Source organism: Tenrec ecaudatus, chromosome 10 (genome assembly GCF_050624435.1).
Source record: "Tenrec ecaudatus isolate mTenEca1 chromosome 10, mTenEca1.hap1, whole genome shotgun sequence".
NCBI lineage: Eukaryota > Metazoa > Chordata > Mammalia > Afrosoricida > Tenrecidae > Tenrec > Tenrec ecaudatus.
In genome coordinates, this window is record NC_134539.1 from 111,754,561 (window position 1) to 111,772,282 (window position 17,722).

A 17,722-nucleotide genomic window follows, 5' to 3' on the forward strand; every position below is an offset into this window, starting at 1 on the left:
TTTTGGGCCTTCCCTGTCATCCATCGCTGCCTTCCTGCCCTGTTTTCTATCCTCCTTGACTTGACTTGTGGTGGCCCATGTGTGTCAGGGTAGACCTGTGCCCCATCAAGACTGAGGTTTCAGAATTAGACTGCCAGGCCTTTCTTCCCGGGCGTCTTTGGGTGCGCTCCGTCTCTTCACCTGTGGTGAGCGGCCAGGCAAGTTACCCGCAGCACTCAGCACCAGGTGGTGGTAGAGGGTCTGTAAGCTCTCCGCATATGGGAAGGAGGTGTGGAGTTTACTGTGCATGGGGTAACTTCTTGGGCATCTTTAACCTAAGAAGGGCCACGGTTTAGTTTATTTTTATTTGTTTTTTATTCACTCAGGCTCTTTTGGCAAAAGTCAATAGTAGAACAAGCAAGAGAGTACATCGGGAAACCAGTTAGAAGTCCAAGGGGGCAGTGGAGATGGGAGCGTTTTGATGGTACTGTTTTGCAAGGGAGACAGTTAGAAGTCATGAATGGCGTGGATGTAGAGGACAGGGTAAAGATGAGACTCTTGCAAGGCGGCTTGCAGATAGGGGATGAGGCCTTGTGTTATCAGGGTCAGCAGATGTGAGGTACAGTGGAAGAAACGGGGTTCTGGCCAAGGGAACTAACAGGTGTGTGTTGTGAAGTAGTGAGTGTGTGCGGAATCACCTGCGAGGATCTTGTCACAATGCTTTTGATTTAGGAAGTCTGAGTTGGTGCCTGAGAATCTGCATGTCCAACCAGCTCCCAGGAGTAAGAGCCACACTTTGAGTAACAAGGCTTAAAGTAGGGAAATATTTCCTGTCAGCGAAAATAGTTGAAGATTTGGTTTTAGCTCAAGAACCGTGTGAAAAATTAGTGCTAACTTAATTGATTGTAAAGCTCCTTTCAAACCTTTGGCTGTTTTCTTGATTGAGGTGTTAACAGAGAGTTGATAACATTTGTGACTGACCACATCTTTGGTGATTTCTTAGGCTTTGACCAAATCCCGACTTGGGATTTGTCTCTGCGTGTGAGTCTATTTGAGCTTGCTCCCATTGACATCACCGAAGGACTTTGAATGTACCTTTGTATGCCTTTCGCAGACTGAAAATATATTTGATGCCATCTTTCACAGGTCCTGCCCTTCTCTCATTCCCCACCAGGGAGCAGTAGAGAGCTGTCTTCCCTCCTCTCCGCTTTGTCTGTGACCAGCAGTCATGGTCCAAGGGAAGAAGCATCCACCCAAGGAAGGCCCTCCAACGGGGACAGTGAAAGGGCGTTGTATGGGTCATTGTCACACTAATTTCTCAGGAGGTAGGATCGAAGCACAAGCAGGGTTTTGAGGTCCGTTGGTTACAGGAATGAGGCATCAAGGCCCTGTCTTACACCCTCCATCACAGCCTGCCTCTAGTCATACCTGGGAATGCCTCCTTCTCAAAGTGGCCCCTTGTAGACAGTTTTCCAAAAGAACCCACTACCTAAGGCAAAATGGTCTCTGCTAAGATGCTTACTAGGCTTATTGTGTTCTCTGAAGGGGACCATTTCTGCTAAGGTTCAAAAGGACGCCTAAGGGCAGATGGCCTGGGTGGGTCACCCCAAATCCATGAACCCAGAAATCTGGATTCCAGGAGAATCAAAACAATTTTGTCAACCCTCAGCTCTTGTCTGTGGCCACTTGAGTGCCTTTCTAGCCATTCGACATTATGATCTGTACATCATTATACTTTTGAACCCAGAATCCCCATCAGTCAAACTAGAGAGTTGGATAGATAGAAGGACACCATAGCTTTGAATTTATGTGACCGTGGAAGTAACCAGTAGTATTTCTATAGCGTTTACTTTATTTTCTCAGTGTGCAAATGAATCCTAAGATTCTGTCGCCTCTGTAATGATGGTAAGGACTGAAATATTTTACTCCCTTATTGTTGTCTTTGTTTTATTCCCATTCTGACTCTTCTGTTTACTATGATGTCCTCCATTCTGTGTCAGCTTATGCAGAAAACCCTACTCATGTTAACCCCACAGGACAGGGCAGAACTGTATCCCTGGCTTTCTGAGACTGACTCTTTATGGGAGTAGCAAGCCTTGTCTTCAGGGAACGACTGGTGGTTTTGAACTGCTGACCGTAAGGTAACAGCCCAGCATGCCATCACTATACCACCAGGGCTCCTTCTTGAGCTTCTTACATTTGTAAGTATGAATGGCTGCCGCTCAGTGGTTAAAGGAATGGTGGTGGTGGTATGATGGGTAGAGAGTTGAGCGGCCAGTCACAAGGTTAGCAGTTTGAACCTATAAGCTGCTCCATGGTAGATAAGACTTTCTACTCTCGTTAAGATGTACAGCTCAGAAACTCATAGGAGCAATTCTCTGTCCTTTAGCTTTGCCAAGAGTCGGAATTCCCTTCATGGCAGTGAGTTTGGTTTTTTGCCTCAATGTTTGTGTCCTCACCCCTGCCCCTCACCTCACTAGGGTAGATGCCTGTCATGTGTACGCATGCGTATGGGAATTGACTCCATCCTACATCATTTGTCTTTACATTAGAATCAAAGCATTCTTTCTCATATTCATATTTCAAGCTTTTTTCCCTTTTGCCCTTCCCTTTCCTGAGTCCATCAGTTATCTGTTGTTATTAAACCACTGTCATCAGGTCCACTCTGACTCACAGGGACCCTTTCTGGGGTTTCTGAGACTGCAAATATGCCTCGTCTTCCTCCCATGGAATGGCTGGGGGATTTGAACTGCTGACCTCGTGGTTAGCAATTTAACACTTACCCAACTGGGAACCAGAACTCCTTTGTTACTGCTGTTCCATGCCATCAAGTAAGTCTCTTTTAAATAATATAGCCGAAGTACATGAGACATCGTCTCACCATCCTTGTTTCTAAGGAGCACTCTGGCTGTACTTTTTCTAAGACAGATTTATTTATTTTCTCGGAAATCCATAGAATATTTCATAGTCTTCACCACGATAACTCAAATGCATCAGTTGTTCTAAGTCTTCCTCATTCGTTGTCCATCTCTCACAGGCATATGAAGTGATTGAGAAGCCACTGGCTTGGGTCAGGTGCAGCTTAGTCCTGAAAGCGCCACTGGCACGTCAGCATTTTAAAGAGGTCTCCCCGCAACAGCTTGGCCCAGGGCAGTAGCACTCCCTGCTCTTTCCGCGACGGTGGCTGGGTGCAAGCACCGCGAGCCCCCACAGCGTTCTCCACATAGCCCGAGGTTACTGACCGCTCAGCGGTGAGCACTTTTGCTTTCCTTCTGAGTTGCAGTCCATTCTGAATGTTTCTCTTTTTTTGAAAGCAAGGTTGTATAATTTGCACATGGTATAGATTGCAAATGATTCTTCCTCCAATCCTGATGCTGTATTTTTTTTCATAGAGAAAGGGGGCTTCGCAAAGTTTTTTAGACAATGGCACAGACTTAGTGAAGCCTCCTCACAGTGCGGCTTCTCAGATGATGTACGTGGCACATATCTTGACTGAGTGGTAAACAGATACAGCCCTGATGAACACCTTTCCTGATTTCAAACCAGGGAGTGTAGACCTTGTTGTGTTTCAATAACTGCCTCCTGGCTCCTTTGTGAAATCAGACTTGAGAGACAAGATCCTCTTATTTATAGTTCAGACTCAGCCTACTTATGAAATGGATTTAAGTTAGAAATGAGATTTGAACCTTTCTGATACCAACTAAAACTTTCTGGTGGGCATGTGGGTTTGTTCAAAGGGATTGTACAGACCCACCTTATAAAGTTTGTGTAAGTTCCAGGTTTAATTAGTCAAGATTGCAAATCTTAATCAGAAGCCAAGTGACCCAGGAGGCTGGACTCGATCCAGCAGATCCACCGCAGCTTGCCGGGGCCGTCTGAGTTTGCAAAGGGAGGGCCTCGGTGGCTCAAAAACCTTAGCTCAGTTTTGATGGCCCACTGCCCTTTTACGCTAGGGCCGGTGTCACCTTGTAGAACTTTCTCCAGTAATCTATAGTAAAGGGATTCATTACAAACATTGGACTCTCCAATTTTCCTAAACCAAATTCCAAGTCAGAAAGCCACAGCACAATTAGGTTAGGGAGTTGGAGGAAAACAAAACCAGTTTTCAGATGTCACTGAACTGCCTTCAGCTTTCCAGCATTTCAGAAATCCCATATTCCCAAAGTCCATGCTTATGACTCTGACTTAATGCCTTTTGTCTGGTTGATTCTGATCACAAAGTGTGGTCTAAAATCGCATTTCCAAGCCGTGTACTCAGTAACGGTTTTGATCTCCCTGCTGTGATGTGACTCCATTGCCGCCGTTGTAAGCTGTCATTAGGTTGCCTCTACCCGGCCGTGCACCGTCCTCACCATCCTGAGCCCATTGTTGCAGCCACCGTGCCCCCGACCCTCCACGCAACACACCATAGACAAAGTACTGTTCCGAGCACTGAGAATTCAGCAGGAAACAAGACAGTCAAAAAACCCCTGACCGCAGGGAGTGTGCATTCCAATAGGGAGAGAGAAAAGCAAACGTGTAACCGAATATGACAACAAAACCCAGGCCGCGCTCCCCACCATCACATCGACTCCCTGAGTGACCCTGTGGGAAAGAGAACTGGTGTTAAATTGTTACAGAAGCAGAAAGCCCCATCGCTCTCACCGAGGAGCGACCTTCCAGCTGCGGACCTTCTGGTTAGAAACCCACTGTGTGACCCACTGCACCCCTGGGGCCTCTCTAATCTATTAGAAGACGATTTTCAAATATAAATAAACCAGGAGAGAAAAATAGTGCTGGGACCAAGACTGGGAAGCTTACCTAAAGACGCAGAAACATTTCCCTAAATGGACTAAGAGTGGCTTTTCAGTATGTGATTCTATTCTGGGGAATACGATTGTGTTCTTATTTTATTCTGTTCTGTATGATGGCTTGTGTTCAGTGGATAGTATTTGCTGCCCCCTTCTTGAATGCCAAGTGCATGTTGCAAGAAGCAGATGACACTCCTGCGCTGTCCACTAGGGAGCAGACTTGGCTCTCCAAAGATCACTGCCGCTTGACCTTTGGGAACAGGGAATGTTCATCTCAGAACAGCATGCTCTTCCATCAAGAAAATAGGGTATCAGAGGCCCCCAAGATTGTACTTCAGAGATTTTTTTAAATTAGAGCTTATTTAATGAACTATTATTAGTTTTTCCTGAGACAATTATTCCTTCCAGATTGTTACAAACTGACACAATGTGATTGGCTGTGGTGATGAATCTTAGGACCAAATACCATAAAAGCAACATGTCTAAAATTACAGAAGTTTACTAGACTCTGATAAAGAGAAATGTCACCCTGATCCTCCTTCATACTTAGCTAGACACTTGATAGACATTTCGTTTTATAAATATGCACCAGGGCGTAAGGCTTGTGTGCTTTGCCAAAAGAATCACTATGTAATTAATTTAGACAGCAGAAATGCAGATTTCCTTTTCATTTGGGCCACCATGGGTGTTTCCGTTTTGCCCCAGAGAAAGGAGTGGTTTGATACTTTTTAATGTGGACTCAATTAGGGAGTCAAGTACACAGTAAAGGTTCTCTGTAAAGCATAGGGGATGCATTCAGAGTGATCTGTACAGCGTGTCTAAGGGTGGACAGAAGCTCACCCAGTGCTCTTAATCTTCCCAGGCCTGGTCCTCCCTTCTCTATCCCAGTTTTTGTTTGTCTGTTGTTGTTTTGACGAGGACCTGGAGGGGCTGACTACTCACCCTTGGACAAGTGAAGTCAGCACGGTCCCACTGACGTAGGTGTGCAAATGTGACAGCAAGCGCGGATTGAGAAAGCCTGTCCTCGAGGACTCTAAAACCCTCCGAGCCTCAACATGCCCTGGTACTTTCCGTGTCTTGATTATCGTTGCCGGGGCACTGCCCTCCTCATCGTGGCAGATTCCTAAAGCTGAACAACTATAAGTCACTCTCTGGCCCATATGAACCCCAAACAACTCATTGACCCATGGCTCCAAAATCAGACCCCTGCCATGGAGCTGATTCCGACTCCCGGTGACTCCATTGCTGTTGCTGTCACTTTTTTTCTTAAATGCCAGAACCTGAGAGTGGAATAACTTAAGTGTAAGGACCAATTATTCGAGTGCATAGAACGTAGAATAAATAGCTAGTAAAGGAAGGTTTTCTTGCAGAAAACAGAACAAAACACAGTGCATGGCAAGCTAATGAAAGGGGTAGAAACAGGCGCTATTTCCCATAATAACACAGGACTTCGAGTCTCCGTTGGGCCTAACGCCATAGTCAAGCCTGTTCTGGTTTCTAATTTGGCTCCCACAGTGGCTTGGACCAGGCTCTTAGGAGTTGTTTCCCTTTTCTTCCATCCTGTCCCAAGACTCTGGAGGCCTAGACTATCCTGGGGATGAGGAGAAGTGGTCGCAAGGCAGCTACAGTGGTTTCTGAGGACACGTGGCTACAGGCTGAGAACTGGGGGATCTAGAGTGGGTGTTTCTAGGTGCGTGAAGATGCCAGGTAAGGACTGGGAAAGTCAGGAATTTCCCTAAAGTCAGTCTAAGAAATTCTGGCGACTCAGAAACAACTCAGGTATGACCAGGGAATGTTAAGAAATAAACTTCTTAAGTGGTCTGTGATCCAGGGTTTGGGTGGAGGTATTTGGAAGCCACGCAGGCAGGCTCACGTGATTCGTTGGTGACTCTGGGGTCACTATGGATAGGAATCAACTTGATGACACTGGGTTGAGAAGCAAAGAGGGGGCAGAAATCTTGAAGAGAGAGGAGAGTAAACCAGGGGTTAATGAGCACTCTATTAAGGGAAGCGAAGGTCATCACACAGGTTCCCAAACTTATTTGGCCTGCTTCGCCCTTTTCTGAACATGACCCAGCATCCCCTTGGCAATGACAAACGTTCACACTGTCGCCCCTAATCCCGGGTAGAGTGTACTTACCTGCTGTTGCTGCCCAGGGAGCGGTATCGCCCGCTCTGGGAAACCCTGGGCTGTACTTTCATTTTGATCTCTGAGCCTTTTGCCTGCTTCTAGAACACCTCTGAAATGTGGCTCATGTAATCTTCTGTGATCTCTGTCATCTTGTCTGGAAGAGACCCTAGGGATAGGGAGCCCATAGAATTAGTAGGACATTACTTGAAATAGCCCCGTTGCTTCCAAGATTGACTCCATAACACGGGTGGGATTAGCTTAACCATATTTCGCACCTCTTCCTGAAGTTCAGCAGCAGAATCTAATACATTTAATGGCAAAATGTATGAAGGGAGAATTTACATGAAGAGATTGGGGAAACACAAAATTGAGTCTTTCATCATTCCAAGACCCAATTTGCCAATGTTTAAATGCATGTATCTTTGGGATCCTTGTTCTTGCTTAAACTAGAGACAAAGGGGAGAGAGGTCCTGAATTAGAAATGGAATTTATAGTTCTATTTTTAATGATGATGACTTCCTGTAATTGTCATATGGCAGATTTAAATCCATAATGTGTCAGGAACGATGCATGGTACCACTAGCACGTGTGACTTAATGGAGCTCACACATGGGAGAAGATTGCTTCCACATATTGAGTAAGAGCTCCCCATTAGAATTTCTTTTAATATATAGCTTTTAAGTGAAAGTTTGCACAACAAATGAAATGTACATTCCACAGACCACGCTCTATGACATGCTCACCATCTCCCCCTCTGTGCCCGTTTCCCTGCTCTCGTTGCCATCTCATCTTGGCTTCTGTGTCGGTGTCAGCTGTTTGGTCTCTCGGCGTTACTGGTTTAAAGGAGCATGTGCCTTGGTGTTACTGCACTTTATAGGCCAACCTGTTATCTGGCTGAAAGGCGATTCTTGGTAGTGGCTTCAATTCCAGACTAAAAACATGGCACTTAGGGTAGTGCTCTCAGGGATGTCCTTAGTCTCTATCAAGCCAGTAGGCGTTGGCTTTTTTTAAATGAATTTGATTTGGTTCCAACAAGGCCCTTCTATTGTGTCCCTGGTCATAATGGTCAGTCGCGGTAGCCAGGTACCATGTAGTTAGTTCTTCTGGTCTTAGGCTTGAAGAGGCTGCGGTTCGCATGGACCATCAGTCCTGTGGTGGCGTTTCTTCCTTCAGTCTTCCGTTTCCTTCACTGTTCTTTACCCCAGATGGGGACTAGTAGCTGCTTCATAGATGGCCACTTGCAAACTTTTAATATCCCAGTGGCTGCTACTCACCAAACTAGCATGTAGAACATGACCGAGAATTGAAGACATTTTCAAAAAGAGTAGAAATCCAGTGTGAACTTCGTAATCTATATTTGAGTTCAAATCCTAATTCTTCCATTTACTGACCTTGTGGTTTCAGATAAGCTGCCTTATTTTTTAACTTCCAATTCCTTGTCAGTAAAATGGAACTATCGTCCTTATTGTGAGGATTCAGACATGGGTTATTTGGAGATTGTAGTGCACTCCTGTAGACACTCGATATCCCCTCTTTTCACCTCACACGCAGGGGACATTACGATTTGTCTCTCAGTGTGTGATCTCAGTGCAGATGATGATTCTGTTAACTTCTGTTTGACTTGAAGTGGGTTGCTTTACTTTTTTCTCAGTCTTCTTCTGGGGGGATGGGGGGAAGGATGTGGGGAAGATGGGGGATTATACCTTGAGAGAGTATTGTGGGAATTAAGTAAACAGCAGAACATAATTGTCTAGTTTTGACTGTAATGAAGTATACCAATAATGCAAGTAATAGTGATACAGTTGGCTCCGCGTGGTCCCTGTGCTGAGAGAGGAGTAGAACATGGTGTTGCTCTTTTTCTAAGTCATGAGCAAATTGTCTGCTGTGATGTTGTACAAAGTATGTCCCTTTATTTTATTTTGTCTTTCTGGAATACGAATAATGTAAATGTTAGGATTGTTTCAAACCCTCATGAAGGCATAACACCATTAGAAAACACTGTGCTCTCACAATGAAAAAGTAAATAGTATTTTAAGTGATTCCTCTTCTAATCATTTTAACAGACATCTTTATCCATGTTCCATCCGAAAAGCTCCAACTTCAATGAGCAGAGTTCCTTGACACAATGAAAGGAAAGTCTAGATGCATAAAGGGAAGGAAATCTATTTATAAAGTATATGTCATTATTTATCACTGGGAAAATAATCCATGGAGCAGCCACCCGGATCTTGTTGGGTATCAATGGTGGGTGGTTTCTCGGGAAAGGAAGTTTAATTTGCAGGGCAAACACTCCACGGTAAATATTAACATTTCAGAATTGCATTGTTCTGAAATGTTTATATGAGTGAGATCTCACAAGTTAGCTGATACCAAATATTGGACATGAACCTTCTGGTTTTCGGAACAAGGTTAGATTTCCTGTGAAATTTCTGACTGAGGTGAGCCACTGATTTCTTATTTCCCTAACTTGAAGAAAATTACCCCCAAATGTGCAAAAACCGCCAAATGTGCAAAAACCGTTGCTCATCTGTCCTCCTCTCTTGCAGATTTTCCGAGTGGTGTGTATTTGCTTGGGCAATCCTCCAGAGACGTTCACCTGGGAGTATCGAGACAAAGATAAGAATTATCAGAAGATCGGCCCCGTAACACCCTTGGAGTTTTACCGGGAGCACGTCAAGCCGCTCTTCAACATGGAGGACAAGGTGGGAGACTGGCGAGGGCGGCCAGCTGCTTGCCATTTACCTTCAAGGACCCGTTGACTACAGGGAGGGTAGAAGGCTTGCCAGACTATCAAACGCAACACTAAGCACACAGTTTTTTCCTCTTGATCTGGAGGTTTTTATGCTGTGTTAGGACCTCTTCAGAGCCGTTTCTAACTCGGGGCCAGCAGGACAAGCAGCTCACTTCCCCAGTGCTTCCCCAGTTGTCTCTTAAGAACCTTTCTCAGCTGCAAAGACAGTACAAGCATATCGGGTGCTTCTGACCATGTGTTCAGAGCCCCTCTGAAGATTCCCTCCCCGAGGGGAGCACTGTCCTGTCCTAGTTTTTCTTGATTCCTTCAGGCTCTCCCTACTGCCCCCCAAGGGGACTGGAGCCAGCTTCCGTCCTTTATTGGTTCTTGACTCGTCTGTGCAGATGAGTTTTGTTGTTGTTCTTGGATTGAAGTCCTAGCTCTGGGTGTTGACCCTACCGCCTCACATGAGAACAGGGATATTTTAGGGATGAGCTTGCCATCCTGGCTTGCGTGGTTATGCAGTTTTTCAGAATTCCTTTTGGAGCAATTCCTGCCACGCAGGAGAAACTAACAGATGCAGCCCCCATGTTTGTTCCGGTTAAGAAGAGGAAGGAAGCTCTTTTCCTCGTGCACTAACTAGGACGTTTAAGGACCTTCACATGAGTTATACACCTGGGTTTCTTTGTTGTATGATAGTATGATGATAATCTTATATTCTCAAGGCATGGGCAGTGAACGAGGGGCAGGCATGAACCTACACTAGAGACATGTGTCTTTCTGGACATTTCCTGGGTGTATGTTCTAATCAGTGTCTTCTTGATCCTAACAGATTTGTTTAGTGAATGACCCCCGGCCCCAGCACAAGTACAACAGGCTTTACACCGTAGACTACTTAAGCAATATGGTCGGAGGGAGAAAAACGCTGTATAACAACCAGCCTGTTGACTTCTTGAAAAAAATGGTTGCTACCTCCATCAAAGATGGAGAGGTTGGTATTGTTTGGGGTCCTCTCCATTGGGGTTAACGCTTCTGTCACTTCGCTGGTGTAGGAGAAGATGGAGCTTACGTTGACCTTCTTCTTTTATTTCTAGGCTGTATGGTTTGGCTGTGATGTTGGAAAACACTTCAGTGGCAAGCTGGGCCTCAGTGACATGAATGTGTGAGTGCGAGACATTTACACGAGCAGGTCATCTGTGGGTTGGGGCTGTGGGAAGATCCTCCAGAGATGATGGACTGCTAAGGGCGGGGCTCTTTCTGTCCCTCTTGTAGAGTTTGAGGGATCAGTGCAGAAACTCTAGCTACCTAATCCTCTAGCTTGGCAAGTCACAATCACAATTCCTCTCTGATTTCAAAGCTTTATGTGTCTGTGGAAAGCCACCTTTCCACACAAGGAAAGGCACACACGAGTGTAATCGATTAGTGTCATAAGAGGTTCTCTCCGAACTGTAGTTTGCTGTTTGGGCCTCCTCACACTTCACTTCCTTTCGTGTCGCTCGACCTTCGTGACAAGGGAAGCACACCTGCAGGGTTGTCCAGACTCCTGGATGATGAAAATAGACGGGTGAAGCTTGCTTACAAGGAACTTTTACTCATGAAAAAATGAATAGATATTTTAAAGGTTAATAATAGGAAGAAAGAACTCGACTAAAAATTAATAGGGTTTTTTTTTAACTTTGAAAGTGGTCTCTGAATTTTTTACATAATTTGCTTCAATTTCACCATCAACAGTGGTCTGAATGAATTCAGAAACTGTAGCTCTACCCACTCAGAAGTGACTACTTTTGAAAGCAGCTACTTCAGAATGGTTTTCATTATTTGTTGAAGTTATTTTTAAGTTTTCTGGGCAATATAACAATGCAGACTCTCATAAGCGTTTTGATAGCAGAATTTGTGTGTGATCATTTTATATATTCTAGGCTACTCTTATGACATAGAGGGAATGGGATCCCCCTCAAAGACTGCATGAGTGCGTGCCTTCTTCTCTCTGAAGAGGCCGAGCCGGAGGCCGCGCTGATGGCTGTGGAGTTAGTGAGCCCCTTCCGAGGCCCTGATGTTCCCTTCATAGCAGAAGCCCGTTTCCCCAAGCTTGCACTCGCTTTACTTGTGCTGCCGTTCTTCTTCCAGCTACGACCATGAACTAGTGTTCGGTGTCTCCCTGAAGAACATGAGCAAAGCTGAGAGGTTGACCTTTGGCGAGTCCCTCATGACCCATGCCATGACCTTCACGGCTTTCTCCGAAAAGGTATGACCCTCAGCACACCTGCGGCAGTGTGTGCACAGACTTCTCCAGCAGCACTTCACTTGTGGTGTATATGATACCTTTCAAAGTCAGCTTCCAAGTGAGACTGTACCTGCGCCACTTTGGGGTTTGGCTGCAAACTCAAAGGTAGTACAAATAGGAACTTTCCCGACGCCGCGGAATTCGGACCACTGCTTTTCCATACTGTGGAAGTTCTTGGTGTGAAGAGAGGTCAGTAAGGAAAGTTGAGGAAAGATAACTTCTTTCTTGGAATTAAAATGTGTCCAAAAGGTCTCACCGTGCTCACATCTTGATGAACTATATTCAGACTTTTATTCATCATTCAGATTCATCTGCAGTAAACTTTAGCTGCATCGATAACAGAAATCTGTGGGCTTCTTGTTCATTTCTAGATATTGTACGAGCGGCTTCACGGGTTCGTGGGATCGTGGGCTTTTTCACTACCCTTTTGAAGCCCCTTGGTACTTTGAATTTCCTGTTATTCTGAATATTAATGTCACTAAAACACAGGGTTAGAAACAACTGTAATTTTGTCTTTCTCAACTGTAAGCCTCCCACTTTTAGACTGTAGAATAGAAATTTTACCTCGTGTGCTCAGGGATGACAGGAAAATGAAGACTTTTAGCTACTTTTACTCTTTATTTTTCGTTTTGTTGAGAGTAGCACAGCAGACCACGCGTCAGTTCTACACGTACAGTCCAGGGACACTGCTTACATTGGAGTTGGGCAGCCATTCTCCCCTCCGTTCACTTAATAACCGTCTTTCCTTTGACCCATGTGACACCCCCCTCCCCCCACGCCCACCCACCCCTGCCAGTCTGAGAGCCTCATGCTTGCTACCTATTCAAAACCCATCTATGGAAGACCTTCTTACGTGCATACAAATCACAGTAATGTAGAGGCATTTGCCGTCTCCGTTGCGGTTTTACAAGGTGTGGCGTAAAGAGCACCTAGAACCAGTGAGGCAGCCCTAGGCCAAGATCCCAGCGCCTCGCCTTAAACTGAGTGCAGAGGCTGAAGGGCTGTAGACCACGGACTCTTCGCCTTGGCCTTCCACCCGTTGGCGCTCACATCCTAGAACTAGGGGGCCTCCAACACCAAGAAACAGACCGGTCAAGGTGACTCAGAGTAAGGGTGAAGTACAGTTGGTATTACCTGTCTAGCTTAGAAAACCATTTGAACCTAGCAAAAAGTGATCTAAAAGCTCTGTCAGCTCGGCTTAACAAAGTCTCACATTTGCATTATAAACAAAGCATAGAATTAGGTCATGAGCAATTATTGTAAATAACACTACCTTTTTACATGAAGGAAAATCATAGAAGTAACTTTTCTATAGTAAAATTTTGAGTAATTGTATTTATATACTTGGACCTGCTGAATTATTAGATTAAGTGAATTTGTTATTAAACTACAGCTTCTTGAGTTAAACTTTTAGTAACTATTTAAAGAGCTGTTTTTTTAAAATAGCAGCCAAAAATAGCCATTTTAATTTGCAAGAGAAGTTTGCTTTTGTTGGTTGCCACCTCCGTTGTACAGTATTCCTCTTTTTCAGAAATAAAAATGATGTGTACTTTTTGCCATTTTCTCAGGAACTGTTATTCCTTGACTGGCATGGCTTGTAGCATGCGATTTTACCAGGGAAGCGGAGTCATCGTCCATGCCAAGAGCATAAAGCAGAATTTATACATTCACAACAGGAAGTTTGCACTTAGGAGCTTTGACCACCAAGACTGTGTGACTAGCATTTGCATAATGATGCGTTTGTGTGACGGGCCTTCCAAAAGTCCATTTCCCCATGAACTTTTTGGAGCCCCTCATTTCTGGAATATTATTTTCTGTTTCTGATTTCTTAGAATCCCTGAGGGGAGGGAGCTCCAAATACTATCAGCCCAAATTTGTAAAAGACACAGGAAACAATTGGCTTTGGTCAGGTAGGAAGTGATGGACAGAGGAAACCATAGGCAGGCTTTTAGACTTGAAGCAAGTCAATGACTCTCAGTGGGACAGAGCCTGTAAGTTACACGTAGAAAGGAAAGGTGGAGAGTACAATAAGGGAATGGGAACCCTAAACATGCTAGCCTCAGAACAGAGAGGTCAATGACATGACTTTGAAGGGTCTTGGGGCCAAAATTAAGATAGCAGTCCAAGTAAGGGTGTTTCAGCCGTGGGTGGCAGATTGTTGGCGATTACTGAAACCGACACATTACTGAGATCCCAGAGAAGTAGAGTGAGAGTAGTGTTCAAGTTAGCGGGGCCAAAGGAAGACCAGGTCCCATGGAGGTAAGGCTTGTCCTGCACCTATGTGTAAGTGGGAGCTGATGGGTTTGGAATCATTAGGAGGTAATACTGGGCCAGCTCTCCTCCCAGGCTTAAGGATTTTGTTATTTTGTCATCAGCGAGTGCCCTGAGCAAAGTCTTTCCCGAGTGGAGCCTTCCTCTTGTCCCTCTGTGAGGAAGAGTCAGGACAGTAGAATTATCTGGGTTTTATTTCATGAAATGGTCTTTTTGCTTTTGCTTTGCTATTCCCTGTTTTATTCAAATTCCATCTTTTTGGTATCTGAATCAGTAAAAGAACACATTAAAAGATACCATTACTTAATTTTCCTAATGAGAAAATCAAGCAGCGTGATGAGAATGTAATTTAAAACAACAACAAACTCTGCCAAGGTCTTAGAGTCATTTCTAAGGTTAATTCAGTGGATGCCTTTGCAAATAATTCAGATTAATTAAAAACAAGTCTGTCTTCAAATGGTGTTTACTGTTTTTATTAATTTAGTATTTCACTTTCCTTATCCAAGTAGCATTTTAAAACAGGCTTATTTTCTGTATGCACCATCATTGACTGTAAATGATAGTATTTGTTATGTTGTTACCCCAGAGACTCAAACTGAAGTATTTCCCTTTTAGTAGGAAATATATGTCCCTGGTCATGAATATCGTGGTTGAGTAGTAGGCTTCACAAGGGCTAAATTCGCATGACAGCTCATGAGCAGAGCGCCGGCTTTCACACTCTGTGGCCACTCTTTTGCAGGATGAGCAGGATGGCGCGTTCTCGAAGTGGAGAGTGGAGAATTCCTGGGGCGAAGACCACGGCCACAAAGGTGAGCGCCACGTAGGTAATAGTGAGTCAGGCTAAGAGGAGTCTGTTCCGAATCTGCTTCCCAAGAGACAGGGATGGAAGGCTTCTCCAGTTGGAGGGTTTTCCCACAATTGGTTCCATTGACTCAGCTCGTGTAGAGTAAAACCCCAGGGCCAGGTGTGATCTGAGTCCCGATGACTGGCATGACTGACTTAAGCCGAGATTTGTTGTGCTGACTCTGCTCTCTTGGATTCACTCCCATCCGTGTGGAAGCTGCTAGACCTCTGCATGAGAACTGCCGTAGCCATTGAGAAGGCGAGGTGCCCTTTGCCGGGCTGTCTGCTTTATTCATAGCAGTTGACATGTATTCTTCTCTTGTACCAACCCTAGTGAAAGTCGGAAGCATCAGTGTAAGAGATTGGATGGGGGAGAGGGGGAATCATAAAGCATGCTTTAGGTATCTGTAAAAGATTCCCTAGTAGATACTGGAAAGTCCAAGAGCAAAATATCCTTGGGTACCATTTTGAGCAGTTTTATGCAGATGAATTAAAACCCAGGGAGAAGTCACGAGTAAATGGTAGCAAGTAGGCTAAAAAATAAGACACAGGTAATATATGAATTGTAGAAAGATTAAAAACGGGAAGAAATCCCAAACCCATCACTGCTGTGAACTTGACTCTGCCCCTAGAAGGTTTCCAAGGCTGTAAGTCTTTACAGAAGCAGACTGCCACAGCTTCCTCCTGAGTAGTGGCTAGTAGGTTTGAACCACGGGCCTCTTGGTTAGCACTCAAAGCTTAGCCACTGTGCCACCAGGGCTCCTAAATAAAAAGAAGAAAATTAAACTCTCGTAATCCAACCACCCAGAGCTCACCGCTGATTCACACTTTGTACATGCTTCCAAATTTTTGAGAGTAGACTTTTAAAGACGGCTTTTAATATTAGGGGAGTGTTAGTCTGGGTAGACTGGAGAAACCAATCCACAGAAACTCATATGTCTATAAGAGAGAGTTTTATATAAAAGGTAAGTGTACATTAAGAAAGCATCCCAGCCCAGTCTAGTCCAAGTCCGACATTAGCCCATATGTCCAACACCAATCTACAAAGCCCTCCTCCATCTCACAAAGCACACCCAATGATGCCGACTGCAGGAGGAAAGCTGAGTCAGTGAGCGTGTAAGCCTCTCGGCGCTGGCAGCACGCCTTCTGCAGCACCCAGGGCCGCATCAGGGTCAGTCCATGTGGCTTCTCAGGGATGGCTCGCAGGAAGTGAGCCTTGCTCGCTCAGGCAGGGAACTCGCTAAGGCAGCTGCACACTGAACCTGACCATCAGAGAACAAGAAAGGTCAAGCTCACTGAGCCATTTATTACTCCTCCCTTCAATAATCCCACATGTGTTTATTGGCCAGGTTGGCACAGTAAACCTTAACTATCACAAAGGGGGGAAAACCTTTTCAAGAATCTTCCATTGTTCAGTGTTTAGGATCTCACACCAAAAAAGACGACTGCCAATGGAGGATCTCAGCCTGTGCTGTGTATGTACACGGTGGTGGCATTTTGTGGGATCTAATCAGCCAGTTCTTTCCTAGGTTCCATACCCCTTATTTCTAACAAGTGGATTCTGGGTGGAGAAAACACAATAGACACCGTGTCCTAGACCAGTTAGAAGGCTGGATGCTGTTCCAGAGCCTGAGAAGTGAGATTCTCGGGCGTGTAGAACCGCGCTTCAGCAGACACCTCACCAAGCAGTAGTTAGCCACTTCTCTGCAAGAAGTGCCAGCCTAGCAATAGAGCTGTGTTCCCACGGCCTCTACATTTACAACAGTGACTTTGCAACTCCTCTTCGGAGCCCTGGGGCTCCTAAGGGTAAGAGGTCGGGGAGGAGATGTGGACTTGGGGAAGTGAGCCGATGGCATTGTAGTGCAGATCATGTGCAAACTGCCCCAGAAGAACCTGTTGAGTTCTGAACTAGACAGATCTTGGGTTTGCGGATCAAGTGACAGAAGCCTGTATTTCTTTTTTTTAAAATCATTTTATTGGGGGCTCATACAACTCATCACAATCCACACATACATCAGTTGTGTAAAGCACATTTGTACGTTCGTTGCCCTTATCATTCTCAAAACATCCACTCTTCACCTAAGCCCCTGGCATCAGCTCCTCGTTTCCCCCCTCCCTCCCTGTTGCCCCCTCCCTCATGAATCCTTGATAATTTATAGGTTATTATTTTGTCATATCTTATACTGTCTGATGTCTCCATTCACCCACTTTTCTGTTATCCAACCCCCAGGGAGGAGATTATATGTAGATCCTTGTAATCGGTTCTCCCTTTCTACCCGACCCTCCCTCTATCCTCCTGGTGTCACCACTCTCACCACTGGTCCTGAAGGGATCATCTGTCCTGGATTCCCTATATTTCCAGGTCTTATCTGTACCAGTGTATGTCCTCTGGTCTAGCCAGATTTGTAAGGTAGAATTGGGATCATGATAGTGGAAGTGGTGGGGAAGGATTTAGGAACTAGAGGAAAGTTGTGTGTTTCCTCATTGCTACACTGCACCCTGACTGGCTTGTCTCCTCCCCACGACCTTTCTGTAAGGGGGATGTCCAATTGCCTACAGATGGGCTTTGGGTCCCCACTCTCCACTCCCCCTCATTCACAATACTATGATTTTTTTTTGTTCTTTGATGCCTGATACCTCATCCCTTAGATACCTTGTGATCACACAGGCTGGTGTACTTCTTCCATGTGGGC

At 45.1% G+C, this 17,722-nt stretch overlaps 1 protein-coding gene across 1 annotated transcript in view; it reads left to right on the forward strand.

Moving 5' to 3' along the window:
* The window catches only part of BLMH (bleomycin hydrolase), a 42,878-nt gene that overhangs the window by 11,597 nt on the left and 13,559 nt on the right, over positions 1-17,722 (forward strand). The window contains exons 7-11 of the mRNA XM_075561261.1: positions 9,447-9,602; positions 10,464-10,622; positions 10,726-10,793; positions 11,759-11,876; positions 14,926-14,995. Coding sequence (XP_075417376.1) covers positions 9,447-9,602; positions 10,464-10,622; positions 10,726-10,793; positions 11,759-11,876; positions 14,926-14,995 — 571 coding nt within the window. The remainder of the gene's footprint in view (positions 1-9,446; positions 9,603-10,463; positions 10,623-10,725; positions 10,794-11,758; positions 11,877-14,925; positions 14,996-17,722) is intronic.